We start from the raw sequence: 16647 nt of genomic DNA on the forward strand, positions 1-16647 counted from the left end.
AATTTTTAAAGTTTGAGCAAGTTATTACAGATTGAATATACTTCAAGCTAAATAGGAAGCTTGGGTGTCCTTCATGTACAAAAGGGAAGGTTAGATATAAAGACCAAGGAAATTTTGGATTGCCTAGAATTTAGATATTAGTTAAGGCCAGAAATAGCTGGAACAATAAGATAGTTGTGTATGTAAGATATATTGTTCTAAGAATGCTTATGGTCATACCTCAGATAAGTACATTATTGCTATAGGACTCCAGGCATCTATATTCTTTAAGTATTTAGGTGGAATATTTTTGTTGCTTAGACATATGCTCAAAGATTCAATTAATCTTTTTTTTTTTTATGGAATTGGCACAAATTAAAGGGAGTTCTAGTGGTAGAGGAGATAAGAGATATTAGATGTGGAAGCAGGTAAACATTATTTCTAGCCTTTCTTCAGAAACTTATTGGTTTTAAGGCAGCTAGGTGATGCAGTGGATAGAGCACCAGCCCTGAAGTTAGGAAAACCCGAGTTCAAAAATCAAGCCTCAGTCATTTAAGTCACTTAACCTCAATTGTCTCAGAAAAAAAAAAAAAAGTAATAAAAATTGTATTAAAAAAAATCAGTTTTTCCTCTGACTTAATTCTCCCATTCTTCATTTTCTCAATTCTAAAACAGAAATAAGAATAGTACCAACTTCTTGGGTTTTATGGAGGTCAAAAACTATATATAAAGCACTATATTGTGTGTGTGACAAAATATTGTCATTAAAAGCAGCCAACATATTGAATAGATCTTAAAGTGTCCTTTAGTTTATTTTAAGAATAGATGATGTTACCAAAAAGAAACATCATATCTTCCCACGTGAATAGCATGAGAGATAGAAAAACACTATAGATCCAGCAGTCAGTAGCACTGTTTGAGGTGCTTTCTTCACACCTGTAGAGAACAGCATGTTAGATACAAGTCTTAGAATCATTTGTTATTTAGATCAATTGATGAAATTTAAGTGATCCATACCTTGGGAGTTGGTTCTAGCTGTTTTATCCTGGTTAGCGATGCTGCTGGGGTGCATTGTCACATCAGAAATGACCAAAGGTCCAAGTACCACATCAGCTTCATTTTCTTTTCTAGGAAAATCTATTTAAAATTGGATGGGGGGAAATAGAGTGCAGAGAGGGATTTCCAATGAAACCTAGCTAGAAGTTCCTTTAAACTTTTAACTGAGGTAATCACTAGGCTGTAAGTGCCTTAGGGACCCATATTATTAGCAGAGTCATGTTTTTTGAAATACGATCTTGCTTTTCCTTATTTTGTGTATATTAGGAAACTTACCTTTCCAATACAACTTATTCCTTTTCCAGTGACTTCTGGTCAGTCTATTTGGTATGTAAGTTTTCCTGCAATTACCAGTTTCACAACAGCTACAGATATCATCTGTACCTTCTACAGGAATCCACCTGGGAAGATACGAATGAGAAGAAAGACACTTCAATGCTTGCGACCTTGGGAAATAAGCTAATACATTTATAACTTACTACTACGTGCTCTGAAGACTTTGACTATCTTTAAAATTTGTCCCTTCCCCATCCAAGAACCAAAACCAGACATGGTAAACAAGGTATCGTGATACATCAAAAGGCAGATATGACAAGCTCTGTGTTCTAGTCTTCAAAGTGCTTTAAAATGACCCCATCAACCAATATTAGGATAGCATTTGTTTGTAAAAAAAAAATATTCTTATAACTTTTATAAAGTAATTCTTATAAAGTCATAGGAATTATTTAGGAAACGTCAAACTCTACTTAAGAAATCCCTAAGGAAAAAAAAATAAATTAGATGTAAGTTAAAAACATGATATAAGGTACCAGTGAAAGATAGGGAATTTAAATCTTTTATTTCCCCAAACTGGAAAGTCAGATATATTTTCTCCCCTAGTTCTCTCAAAATTAACAGCATCAATAAAGGAGAAAGAGCAAGATTATGGTATCTTGTAGTATTGAAGTAGGACAGCTAGATAGCATATGAATAGAATGCTGACCTGGAATCAAGTAATCTTATCTTCCTGAATTCAAATCCAGCAGCAGATATTTACTACTTGTGTGGCCCTGAATAAGTTGCTTAATCCTATTTCTCTCAGTTTTATTCATGTGTAAAATGATTTGGAAAAGGAAATGGCAAACCGTTTCAGTATTTTTGCCAAGAAAACTCCCAGTGGGGGTCTGACCCCAAGAATCAAACATTAACTGAATAAAAAAGCATATAAGTGATTTTAATCATCTACATATGAATTAGATCAATCCTGAAGTTACCTAGGCCATATAGATTAAATGATTGTCCCAGAATCATATAGCTAATAAGAGTTAGAACATGATTTGAACTGCCAGTATGCCATTCTTCTTTGAGTAACTATTAATGAACAAGCATTTATTAAGTGCTACTATATATTAGTCACTCTTCTATATAATTCACAAATGCTCTCTCATATGATCCTCAAAAGCTCTAGGAGACAGGTATTGTCTTCCATTAAGTAACATCAGTATTACCTAAGTAATGGAATTGATAAATCAATGGGCTGAAGTCAGGAAGACCAGAGTTCAAATTCAGCCCTTCACACATACAACTTGTGTGACCCTGAACAATTCACTGGACCTTTATGTGCCTCAATTTCCTCAACATTAAAATGATGATAATAAATACCTGTTTTGCAGAATTATGAGATTCAAAAATGATGATATGTGAAAAGTGCTTATCAGAGGACCTACCACGTCATTAACCCTAAATATTGATTCTTTCCCTGACACTTTACAGAGGAGGAAATTCCAGGATATAAAGGTTTAACAATCTCTCTGGGGTCACACAGAAAAATATACATATTTATGCAAATGTCATACATGTAAGATTTATATAATATGTATACATATTGTACATATGTATATTCATATATTACATTCATTTTAAAGCTCTCTATCCAAGGGAAAATAATTGATTTTCTTGGAGCTGAGGAGATTAATACTTTTTCTAATCAACTATAGTAGGGAATAATATTAGAAAGAGTAAAAAGTACCAAAGCTACTGAGAACCATACATAGCCTTCTAAAAAAGATTCAATTTTCGAGGATTATTTAGGGCCAGATTAAGCAACAACTGTTAAATTGTCATTTGAAAAGCATGACTATAGATTTCAAAAGCAGTAACTAAAATAATATATTTAAATAGTGTTATAATGGGGGAACGAGTTTAACTTTCTTAGACAATTGTTCTCTCTACCAACTACCCCAAAATGCCACCATTCACTTAAGTATCTTTAATACGCTCCTATGCAATGCTGAATTTATTCATGCTCACCTGTACTACTAAGAAATAGTACTGGTGATGGTGCTGTCAGTTAGTGATTACTGTTCAAAATCTACTTACTCCTGGCTTGATTTGTTGAAGGAACAAGCTTTGTTTGAAGGATCTGGCAAGTCAGCAGCTTCAGTGACCTTCAGGTGACATGCAATATAAATCTAGACAATAATTCAGAATTAAAGGTTTATCATTACTATTATGGATAATGTGTGTGCACGTGCATGCATGCTGAGGTGGGGAGGCAGAATAAAAGCTCACCTGATCCCTGGCTTCCCTTGAAAGCTTAAAAGCATCAACTATAAATTGAAGGGTCTCTGGCTTGGACCTTGGGGAGATGAAGGTCGACCCAACATTTTCTGACTGGCCATCAACTAGACACCTAGGGATTAAGATATGTTGGTAAACTACATCCACCAGTATCCTTCTCCAATAACTGGAGGTAAGTTGACTTTGGAAGACTTATCAGAACCAACTTTGATATTCCTAAACTGAAAAAGCTGTGCACAAGTCTAGCAATGAAACCACCTGGGAATCAGGCTAGGTAAATAGGAAGAGTCTACTCACTGATAAATTTCTGATAAAATTCAAGCATTTTGCTTTAGCCAAAATAGATACTTAGAGGAAGATTAAAGTAGAGGGGAGGGACATTAAATGACTGAAAGGAATGCCCACCCTTACAAATCTTTTGGAAAGAATCTGATGGGGGAGCTTACCCATGGAAATCAATAATAGCATAAGGAGGAGCTGAGTCTTGGTTGGATTTTAATGTAGCCACACAGCTGTCAATGAAGAGTCTCAGAGCCACATGACTTCCAGTGTTCACATCAGCTTGGATGGAAATGACTTCCCCAAGTTGATAGCTATTAGAAGGCCTCTTAGTACTCCAGTCATCTGCAAAATCAAAATCTTAGTAGTGTTATCCCAAGGTTTCTTGACTTGCATTCCAGGATCTTATTCATCAAACTATTTTGATAATTGGACTTCAGTATAAGTGGTCTCTTATGTAGTTTTATGCATTTTATTTTATGCATTAAAAATATTGAGACTATAGGCTTTACTGGGGTGCCACTCATGGTTAACAAACCCTGTGTCATAGAGATCAAGAGGAAAACATTAGCAATTTCTCCACTATCATTGCCACTTACCAGTCATCAGTTGCAAGGTGAACTTCAACCCCTTTTGTGAGGATAGTGTAAAACTGAATGGAATCCAAGTCGGTTGGATAGCCTTGTTGCTTACGTTACTCCTCCTAGGGACAAGTGAAGAGTGAGGAAGAAAGCCACTCCATAAAAATTGACACAAGCTAAAGAACAAATAATTTGAGTCATACAAAAGGATTTCTCACCTTGGGTAAGAACACTCAATTAAAATCACAGCTGGACCATTTCGTAGGATAATGGAGTTGCCAGCAGGAGTTGGGTTATAATATAGATTTATGCTATAAACCAACAAATCCGTGGTCATCTGAAAATGGTCAAAATTAGAGTATGATTTTCTAAAAGGAAAAAATTTCCTGGAAATATCTAAATTATTTCATCACGGTTTACATATTTACTAATATAACATTCCCTACTAATTTTTCAATAGGTCAGACTTATTTGTCCAGATATTTGTAATCAAGGACTGGTCCTCTCCCACCCTAACATGTTCCTAAATTGTGTGAATAATCCAAAAGAGTAGGTAGTAATCAGGGACCTTAAGAAGAACATTGATTACAAACTCTTTGTTTTACAGAAAAGAAACTGTTTTGTCCAAGGTTATATCATATAGCTAACCAACATGAAAGTTGGTATTAGAACCAAGTTCTATTAAAACTTAGAGGCTTGCAACTGAGACATTTGTAAAGCATTTAGTAAAGTATCTGAAATGCAGTGGGCACTTTATAATTATTTATGCCCTTCCATTACCCCATCCTAGATTTTGTATATCAATGCTCAGAGAAGACAATTTTCTTTTCTATTCCTTGATATTTCCCTATGTGTTTGAGGCAGAAACTGAATCCCAAGTTAAAACCAACACCTTCTGTGCCTCTCACAAAAGACCTAAGAGTCAAGATAAAATTATGAGAAGGAAAGTCACATATAGGCTTAGTTTTTCTCCATCCTAATTCATCCTGGGGGACAGAGCCATGAAACATGTCAGTAATTATTAGGTACTTCACTATTATTTATTTAGACGTTATTCTGTAATCTCTAATCCCCCCAAGATCCCCCCAAAAAAAGTTGATGAGTCATACTCCACTCTCCAATAGAATTACTAAGCAACCATACCTGAAGCTTACTGCCACACTCATGGAGTCCTATCTCAAAGACAATAGTATCATTTGATTCATGGAAGGTGGTATATTGGCAGGCACTAGGGCCAAGACTTAAATCTGAAGGATTGATCAGTTTTCCCTTCCCAAAGAGGTTTCTCTGCACATTTGCCACCAACTTCATTTCCAGGCACTGGACCCTCACAGGCAACAATTGAGTACGAACTCCATGGCCCCATGAAGAATGATTAAGAAAAGATTTATAATCTGGTCTTGGAGAATCACTGCCTCTGAGGGGCAGTCTGGAACTACCAGAGCCACAAAGATCAACAGGTACCAACTCACTCAACACCAGAAGCAGGAACAGGCATCCTACTTGACCTCTTTGCCCCATCCTGCCTACTCATTCCAATCACGGCTGACTTGCCTGGAGGCTGGGATCTTTATATCCTCAAAAACAATTCATCCTTCTTTCAATTTCTGAAGGTAGATTGGGAGTGAGTGTGGTAGTCAGGATAAGCTACACCTGTCAGGCTTCTCAGGTGGGAGCATGGTAATACTTAAAATGTTTCTGCTTGAGGGGAACATTATGTTCCTTTGGAGAGACTATAAATATCATGAAGGATTTTTGTAGTTGACATGGGGTGGGGGAGAGTCAAAGAAAACGTTGAGGTGCTTAACTAATAGCCTTATGTTGATGAAAAACTTGATTAAATGATATTTCAATCAGTCATGATTTTAGTTAGAATTTCTCTTGTTCTAATGAACCACCCAGGCATATGTGCTGACTTTTAAAAAATTGACTGTAAAGTCATAAGGGTGAGAGAGGTTCTCTGCAAACATTTGCAAATCCAAAAAGGGCTGGAAATGCAGGTTACCATTATAACAGGCCACGAGAGTTCTTTTTGTCATAACTAAATGGGGCTGTTATTTGCTGGCAAAAAGAGGGCAGGGTGGTATAATGAAAAGAATGTTGGGTTAAAAGTCAAATGGTATGAGTTCAAATTTCAATTCTTCCATTAATTATTTTTATAATCTTGGGCAAACCACCGCTTCTCTAATCGCATTTTCTTCATATAAATTGTATGAATTGTGGGAGAGAGATGGTTCTACCACATGCCCTATGAGGTGCTTTCCAATTCTAAGTCTATGATTATATATTTAAGATTTGTGATACCTGGAGAAGAATATTTCCTAAAAGTCACTAAATTTTGGAGTCCAAAGTTATGAAAATCTCAGGTATTACAGAGATGGGACTTTGGCCGTCCTAGGCTTTTTGTGGTGTGTGTTCATTTTCTGATCCCTATATATTAGATCCCATGTTTTTATAGGATTGAAGTTATAAAGGAGAAAGGATTGATTGATCATTCAATCAATCAATGAATACATTTTATTAAATACCTACTATATGTCAGCCATTGTGTTAAATGCTAAGACCTTAGAAATCATAAAATCCAACTCTCTAACTTTACAGCTGAGAAAATTAAGTTATAGTAAGATTAAGTGATTTTCTCAAGGTCACACATGAGATTCAAATACAAGTTATCTGACTCCACATCCAATTTATCTCTTTTTCTTGCTTCATCAGCTTCCTATGTTTCACCATTTCCTCTTATCTTCTGTTCATCTGATTCCTCTTTTCTCTCATTCTCTCAATTTGGGGACTGGTGGATTTTGACTCAGGTTCTTTATTCAAGCTCCAAAAAAGTTAACTGAGGCAGCCTTTCTTCATGATATGATAGATATAAGCATAATTAAAACAAAACTATTATACAAGTACCAGAATTTTATCATAACCTGGGAATATTTTAAAATTCCAACTCCTATTAGTCTCAGGAAAATGAATTTTTAACCACTTTGACATAAAGATCCCTAAAAGACAGGCCTACCTGGCCTAGAAATTCAGTGCTTACCTCAGAAACTCAAAAATACCCATAGGTATTACTGAATGTTAGAGCCAGAAGGGATCCTAGAAATCATCTAGTCTAATTGTTTCCTTTTTTAGTTGAAGTAAATGGGGCCTAGAAAGATAAAGTGAGATACTTGTATTGATTTCCATTCTCCTGTCAAAGAACACCACTTTAATACTTCAATGGGCCTAATAAAGAACTAAGGGACTATAAATAGTATGGTTCCTAGTCATAATATCACCATGTTTATACCATCCCATGCTGAACCTAAGCAATTTGATAATTCCAAGAATTACCCTGATTCTTGGACCATTCTGAAGCATCTCTCTAAAAACTTTCTTTGGAATAATACCAATTTAGATTTTTTTTTTTCCTCTAAGAATGGGTTAGAATTAAGTTAGTCTTCTTAAGGTAGCAAATTAAGGGTATTGTTCCTGGGCATTTATCCTGCCATTTACTCATCAGTGAATTATAGAAAAGGAAGGGATATTAGAGTTTCTCTAGAATAACAGCACAACTGAGTCAAGACTCTACTTTTCAACAACAAAAGACCACATAACCATTGGAGGCAGCATGCCACTGGGATTAAACATTAAAATGGGAGTCTGAAGAATCTTAGTTCACATTTTACCTTAGATACTTCCTAACTATAACTTATTTGACTTAACATCACTAAGCTTCATTTCCTTTATATGTTATATGGAGGTGGAAAGAGATTGGTGTACATATCCTTTAAGGTCCCTTCCATTTCTCAATATGTGATCTTTTCTTTTAAGGCTTTTAATGATAGGGAAGATCATTAGCTTCCAAGAAAGCCAATATCCAAATATTTCTAAGTTTTAGGATCTTTTTTCTTTATAACAAACCAGAATCTATTTTCTCTTTACCACTGACATTCTTACAGCATGGTTTCAAATCCTTTGAAAATATTTTTTTTTGGTCTTCTTCTAGATATATTCCAACTTATCAACATAGTTTCTAAAATGTCACTCTTCAAACTAAGTGAAATCCCCTCTCTTGATCTGGACTTTATAATTCTATGAAATCAGCTTGAAAGCATTAATATTTAAAACTATCACATCACTCTACTGTCTCATTCTGATTTTGCAGCTCAATAAAAAATCTTTACTCTCTTTTTCCCAGAATAATTGCTTTCTGTCTATATTTCCTCTATTTAATACTTAGGCAACTGATTTTTTTTAAACCCAAATATAAAACTTGATACTTCTTCCAATCAAAACTCATTTCATCAAACATAAATTATAGTCTAGTCTTTCATAATTTTTAGATGCTGATTCTGCCATCCAGTGAATCAGCTGACTTTTCCCTTTGTTAACCAGAAATTTGATAGTTCACTAACTATTCCCTAATTCAAATAACTGATAAAAATAAAATTTGAACATACTTGAGCCCATGGTAGATTCCTAGACATTCCATAGGAGAGTCTCTATCTTCTGGATTGAAAATTATGAAAATAGCAAAAATTCCCTGGCTTTGATCATTGAAACAGTCCAAATCCACCTAACAGAGTTTTGATACTCTCCCTGAAACTCCATATAAGAAACATTAGTTTCACTTTGAAGATGAATGACTGAGGCAGAAAAATGTCATATGATATGATCAAGATCAACCTTTATGTCAGTAGTTGAATGAGAATGATAACTGGATGTCCCAAAGTCCCAGATGAAATGGTCAGTGGATGGGATGTTGCCACCTTTCTTGTCAAGCACAGTCATATCCTTGTGTACATAATGGACATGATATAATAGCTTAAATATACCCAGGAATCATTTGTCAACAACACCTATGCCAGAATGAAGGTTGGAAAAGAAGAATGTTATTGCACAAAAACAGTTTTCCTTATTGGGAAACTGAATGTTGGCTTTTACTTTCCTGGTCCATCAAATAATACCATTTTAGCAGACCATGAATCAAAGAATGCTGTTTAGCTTATGAAAATTATTGCCAAAAGTAATAAGCCATATGTGTCATAGGCTACCATTGTAGATCTCTCTAGTGGACCAAAACTGGCTTATGTTTCAAGGAGACATTGTCCTAATATGTCACTTGGAGAAATGTGGGGAGATTCTTGTGACAGTTGAGGGAAAAAATTTAATAATTTTATATTAAGTAACATACTATTACATGAAAATGTTTTAAAACATTTGAGTGCCATACACACAATTATAAAAACTAATAATCATAATCATCATGATATGTTGAAGAAAAATCCAAGCAAACACAAAGAGCAAGATGTCCTTCCCTATTAATAATTTTCTCCATTTTCCAAAGCTATATTATAATTTATTATTCTGTATCCTCCTCTATCACTTGTCCCAAGAAAACAGAATTGTAGCTTTGGGGAAGGGGGAGTCATTATCTACATAGAGGCCACATTTCAATAATAAAAACTCATTTTTGCACAATAATTTTAAGTTTATAAAATGCTTTTTTCAAACCATGATATTTGGAAAGTAGTAAAGATATTATCCTAAAGTTATGAGTGAAAAAACTGAGCCACAGATATAAATTTCAAATTAATTAATTTTTCTAGAGTCACATAACCAAAATTGTCAAAGGTAAGAATCAAACTCAGATCTTGTGACTGAGTCAAGTATTTGCATTATTATACCATAAAGTGTCTGAAGATATTATTATTGGAGCAGAACATGTAAATGTAGAGTTGTAAAAATATAAAATAAGAAATGCAAGAATGATATGTTAGGGAATATTTATAGTTGGTGGCAGGAGGAAGAAGTGTTTAATGTGATTAATGTAAAGAGACAATCAAAATAATGTGTCACAAAAGCTAAAAGAGGAAAGAAAGGAGAGGAAATAGCAGGTTAGCTCCATTAAGAAAGGGACTGTGCCTTTTTTTAAAAGCTTTCCATCACAAGCAACTACAATGTTGTCTTGAGGACAATATACACTGGATAAATCTTTTCTGAATGAATTTAATTAAATGGAATGATCAAGAGCATCAAATGCTATAGAAAAATAAAAGAAAAAGAAAAAATAGAGATTAAAGAAATTACTATATTGGCCATTGGTAATCTTTGTAGAAACAGTTGTATTACAATAATGAAGATCTAATTTATCTTTAAAGGGAATATTGAGTAGAAGCATAATAAAGGATTAGAAGAAAAACTAAGCTGTTCAATCAAAACTTTATGGTGAAAGAAGGAAAGAGTTGAAGTATTGAAGAGACAACAGACTCAGAGGAAGGTGTTTGAGTTTTTTTTCTGTTATAGAATATAAGTATAATTATAAACTGAGAGGATGAAGTTGAGGAGGGCATATGAAAGGGCAAAGTTGATGAAACAAAGTTCTAAAAAAAGAAACTGTATTAGACCAAGGTTCATAAGTGATGGGTTCAGAAGTGATTTTGTTTCAGCAAAAAGTCACTTCTTTAAAAGGAGTAGGTCAGTGACCTTTCAAAATGATTTTGAACAACACTCTGAGAGGTAAATAGTGTAAGTGGTATTCAAAATCATTAGATGAGATAACAGAAACTGAGAGATTAAAGGCATAGTGGAAGCTTAGACCCATGTTTTCTATATTCAAGTCCACTGATGTCTTCCTTATAGAGAGCTAATATATTAAGTAATGTAAAAGTTTTTTAAATATAAAAATGAAAAAATATTTCATTTTTCATTCATATTATTCTTAAGTGGTCATGGTTGCATGAATGTCAACGATGTTCAATAACATTGTTTTGGTGTACTTTGATGACATTGTGTGAAGAATTTCTGCATTTAAAAAAACTTAGCACCTTAAAAAAAACTCTAAGCCTTAACAAAACCAGAGAACAACGAGACAGAACGGATTGAGTTTCCTTTTCATTGCTGGAGTCCTCAGATTAATGTATATAGCCTCTCATTTATGTAGAATAAATTAATTCTAACATCTTTTCTGTTAGGAGTCATAAATTCATCTGAATCATGTGCTGAAGGAAATCTTTGAAATTTCAGACAGATTAAGGATAAAGATAGCACCTGAGGCTGCTTGGCAGATGTTACAAATGATCCTAAGAAGTAAAATTGTCATCACGTCCTGTTTCTTGAGGACAATTGGATTTTGGGGTTTTACAGATGAATGGGCAACTGTTTGAAACAAGAATTTTCCAAGTCTATATAGAGATCTTCTGTGGCTGATATGATGGTACTCTGTGTACTAAGTTTTCCCCACAAGGCCAGGATACTCTTTTTCTGATGGTTTATGTAAAATTTAAGAAACAGCCTAATAAAAAATACTTTAAAAATCTCTTTCACATTCTTGTCCAACAGACCAATATGAAAAATTGCTATCTGTTGAGTGATGCACATTCCATTCTTTAAAAAAAAATAAAATGGGGTGTGGGGGCAGAGCCAAGATTAGAGACAGTGACCCAGCAAAATTCTTTCACTGTTCCCTTATAATCAACTTTTATTTACCCTTTAAAGGCATGTGCCTGAAATCAGGCTCTGTCCTAGTCTGACCAAAGAGTTTTCCTCTCACTAACATGACCCCCACAGGTGGGTCAGGGATATATGGTTAAAGGAGGAAAAAATTTCTTAAGAAATGTGGGAAAAAACAATTCACCTGGAAACAGTGTGATCATTTTTCTCTATTCTCCTTGAAGATTGATGATGCCAGACAGAATAGAGATAATAATTAAAAGTGCCTTAGCCACAGTTTGGCTTATTTGTGATATGAAGGCTAGTCACCCTATAAAAAACTGGGCAGGCCAAGATGAGGCATAATCTATGTTAGTACAGACTCTACTATCTGCAACTAGCTTGTACTCATTTGATAAAGAAATCCCAGAAATAACAATTTTTAGGAACCTTTACCAAAAGCCTACTTAAGAACAAAAGAAACACTTAAGGCTGGGATGTTGATTAGAATTAGGGTGACAATCAAGAGAGTATCCAAGATCCCCAAAAAGATTACTCTGGGGAGTGGAAGTTAAATTTCAAAAAGCAAGACTTTCAGAGAGTGAGATTAGCCCAAACCCCTACATGAAATCTTTCTATCAATCTGCCTAATGTTTTCTTCTAGCTTGTTAACAAAAGACTAAAGCTCTTGCAATCAATTTTAAGATAATTTCTCAAATCAATTTTTGTAGCTGAAGATTCAATAAAAGGTCAGGGTGAGTTTCTTTTTTTTTTCTGGCAAAACAAAATTTAGGAGCTTAAAAAGAGAGGTCTGTTACACTGGCCTATCCATCATACATATACATTGCAGCAACAGCAGCAACTTCTAGACTTCTTATCCTGGAGACAGCAAAGAAGACAGACACCTGGTCAAAAAAAAAATTACAAAGAACCTTTTTCTGGCATAGGGCATAGTTGGTGCTTATTGGTAACTCTATAATTCATACTCAATATTCAGGTCACAATTCCAGGAAGGAGAAGAGCATTTGTAGTTGGTCACAAGGGAACAGGGTCCCTGGTCACAGTTCCAAAGCAGAAAGGAATACTAGCAAGATGGGTTACAGAAAAGCAAGAGAACTGATCACAGCCCAGAGCCAGCAAGAGGACTGCTAGGGAGCAGGAGACTTTCCTGGGTAAAAGCCAGTGCAAAGACCAGGAGAGCAATGACCATATTTCTCCCTAGTACACATTATGTTATTAAAAAAAAAAAAAAAAAAAAAAAAAAAGCATGAAAAAGTCTGAAACTTGGGCGAATGCCTGCTTACCCAAACACGAGCAAAGCCCAACTTTAACAGAATGTTCAAAGTTAAGGAAAAGGCCCCAAAATGGGCAAACTACAACAAAAGATTTTTCCCATTGTCTGATTAAAGGATTATGAGGTTTGGATTCATTCCTGCAATAACTCACCACTTTTAGCTTTATGAGATAGTTTAATGATTAATAAGATAGGTTAGTGATTATAATAAAAGTGGAATAGTGCAATTATAATAACAACACAACAGTAATATTACATAGATAAACAAAATACCAAAGAGAAAAATAAATAAAAGTGATAATATTGAAAAAAATCACCAATTTGGGTAAGCACCAATACCTAAATCAAATAGCTGGGGAATCCCAGGTCACAGCTTTCAGGATCCCAATAGGGAAGATCCCCAGCAGAGTGTCCTCTCCATGGGTGAGATTCCAAAAAGAATCTTCCTAAAAAGACATATATGATTTTAGATAAATTAGGCTCAGTGCCAGCCAAGAAGGCGTTCAGCCAAACTATCCTAGACACCTGCATTGGAGGGCTAGCCAGCCCCCTCAATGAGGCTCTTGCAGATTGTTTTCAGTGAACTGACTAGGGTCCTGAAGATAAATTACTCAAGCTGTTTTGACCTTTAAGAACTGCCCTGGTGCCCCAAGGTTATATACTGCCCTTCATCTACAGTCCCTCACATCTCCAAGATTGGGTTCATCTTTATGACAAATATGTGCAGAGCCTATACTGAGAAATGGAGGAGCTTCTATACTCTATTCTTTTATATAAGCTTCTATACTTATACCAATCACCCATAAAAAGCTATTAGGTGTCAAGGAAGAGCAAGATACAAAGTCAGAAGAAAACAATAATATGAAAATATCTCCAACCAAAGCCTCAAAGAAAAAAAAAATGTTAATTGGACCCAAGCCCAACAAGAGTCCATTTGCAGAATTGCACTTACCAGGGTGTGACCAACTTTAGTGAATCAGGTGGATACCAAAGGTGGATGAACAGTCCTGAAAATGGCTTGGCAGATCTTCATTCCAAAGGTGCTAATCTTCTTTGAATATTCCATATACTATGAAAAGAGAAATAACAGTTTAATTTTTAAAAAAACCAAAAAGGTACAAAAGAAAAAGAAAATAGCACTTTAAAAACATAATTGACCTAGTGGTAAAAAAAAAAAAAAAATGCATAAAAATTCACTGAAGAAAAGAACTCAAAAACTAGAATAAGCCAAATGGAAAAGGAGATAAAATATTCACTGAAGAAAACAAATCCTTAAAAATGAATTGGCCAAATGGAAAGGAGTTATAAAAACTCACTAAAGAAACTAGTTTCCTAAAAATTAAAACTGGAAAAGTGGAAGCTTGAGAAATAACCAATGTCAAAAGAATGAAAAAAAAAAAAACCTCAAAAAATTCTTATTGGAAAAACAACTGATTTGGAAAATAGATTGAGGAGAGATTATTTAAGAATTATTGGATTTCTTGAAATCCATAATCAAAAAAAAACCTGGACACCATATTTCAAGAAGTTAACAAGGACAACTCCCCAATATCTTAGATACTTCAGAATTATCTTAATTTGCATTTTTCTGATCAATAATGACTTAGAGCATTTTTCATATGATTATATATTTTTTTAATTTCTCCATCTGAAAATTTTCTGTTCATATCCTTTGACCATTTATTAATTAGAGAATGACTTGAATTTTTATAAATTAGTCAATTCACTATATATTTTTCAAATGAGGTCTTTATCAGAACCCTGGGATGTGAAACATTTTCCTAGTTTATTTCTTCCCTTCTAATCTGATCTGCATTTGCTTTGTTTGTACAAAAACGTTTTTAACTTAATATACTCAAAAGTATATATTTTGCATTCCATAATTTACCTTAGTTTTCTTTGGCCATAAATTCTTTCAAAAAGATTTCTTAGAAAGCTCTTATAATAGTATGAACAGTTGACTCAAATTTATAAGAATGCAAGCCATTGTCCAATTGATAAATGGTCAAAGGATATGAAAAGACAATTTTCAAATAAAAAAATAAACCATTTCTAGTCATATGAAAAAATGCCTTAAATCACTATTGATCAGAGAAATCCAAATTAAGACAACTCTGAAATATCACTACACATTTCTCAGATTGGTTAAAATAACAGGAAAAAATCATGACAAATGTTGGACGGGATGTGGGAAAACTGGGATGCTAATACATTGCTGGTGGAACTGTGAACGTATCCAACCATTCTGGAGATAATTTAGAACTTTGCTCAAAAAGTTATCAAACTGTGCATACCCTTTGATCCAGCAGTATTTCTATTAGGCTTATATATCAAAGAGATCTTAAAGGAGGAAAAGGGACCCACATGTGCAAAAAATGTTTTGGCAGCTCTTTTTGTAGAGGCAAGGAACTAGAAACTGAGTGGATGTTCATTAGTTGTGGATTGACTGAATAAGCTACGGTATGTGAATGGAATGGAATGTTATTGTTATATTAAAAAAAAAAAACTAGCAGAATGATTTCAGAAAGGACTTGAGAGACTTACACAAACTGATGATAAATGAAGTGAGCAGAACTAAGAGAACATTGTATATAGTAATGCCAAGATAGTGTGTGATCAACTTTGATGGACGTGGCTCTTTTTGACTATTCCAATAGACTTGTGATGGAGAGAGTCATCTGCATTCAGAAAGAGGACTATAGGAACCAATTGTAATAGACCACATCATAGTATTTTCACCTATTTCTTGTTATTTGCTTGCTTTTTTTTCTTTCATTTTTTTTTCCTTTTTGATCTGATTTTTCTTGTGCAGCATGATAAGTATGAGAAAATGTACAGAAGAATTGCACATGCTTAACACATATTAGGTTACTTACTGTCTAGTGGAAGGGTTGGGGGGTCGGAGGGAGAAAAAATTGGAACACAAGGTTTTACAAGGATGAATGTTTAAAATTATCTTTGCATATATTTTGAAAAGAAAAAGCTATCATGTAAAAAAGAAAAACCTAATAGTATACACAGATAAAGAGTATTTTGATTAGGGTGTTAGCAATCACACCAATTTGACATACTTTTGGAAAAGAATTGCACTGTCTTTATAACTGTTTGCATGTAGGTAAGAGCAAAGGGGACAAATAAAAAATGTCAAACTTGGGTGATTAGATAGATGGTGGTCCCTTTAACAGAAATAGAAAGCTCAGAAGGAGCAACAAGTTTTGATGAAAATACTAAGGGGACAGTGAGGGCTTGAGGTACCCATGGAAGGCCAAAGAATAGACATTCTGGAGGAATTTAAAATATTGATATGAAGCTTGTGAGGGAAATTTGGGAGTCATATGCACATAAGTGGCAATATCTTGGTAATGCATGAAAACATCTGTGATTAGAGAAAAGAAAAGAAGGTTAAGAACTGATGCCTGTTTAGCACTTATCTAGGTTATAAGAAATTAGAGAAAGGGAGGAAACATTTATTAAGTGCCTACTATG

The 16647-nt window shown here is 34.4% G+C and overlaps 1 protein-coding gene across 1 annotated transcript; it reads right to left on the reverse strand.

Moving 5' to 3' along the window:
- Positions 1-766: 766 nt before the first annotated feature.
- On the reverse strand, positions 767-5975 carry LOC127538609 (zona pellucida sperm-binding protein 3-like). Its single transcript, XM_051962399.1, has 9 exons — positions 5598-5975; positions 4673-4791; positions 4473-4576; positions 4041-4218; positions 3586-3706; positions 3394-3485; positions 1312-1436; positions 997-1116; positions 767-915 (listed from the first exon to the last, which is right to left on the reverse strand). Exons 1-9 carry the CDS (start codon positions 5973-5975, stop codon positions 827-829), a joined length of 1326 nt encoding a protein of 441 aa, XP_051818359.1. The 3' UTR covers positions 767-826.
- Positions 5976-16647: the final 10672 nt, after the last annotated feature.

Source organism: Antechinus flavipes, chromosome 5, assembly GCF_016432865.1.
Source record: "Antechinus flavipes isolate AdamAnt ecotype Samford, QLD, Australia chromosome 5, AdamAnt_v2, whole genome shotgun sequence".
Classification (NCBI taxonomy): Eukaryota; Metazoa; Chordata; class Mammalia; order Dasyuromorphia; family Dasyuridae; genus Antechinus; species Antechinus flavipes.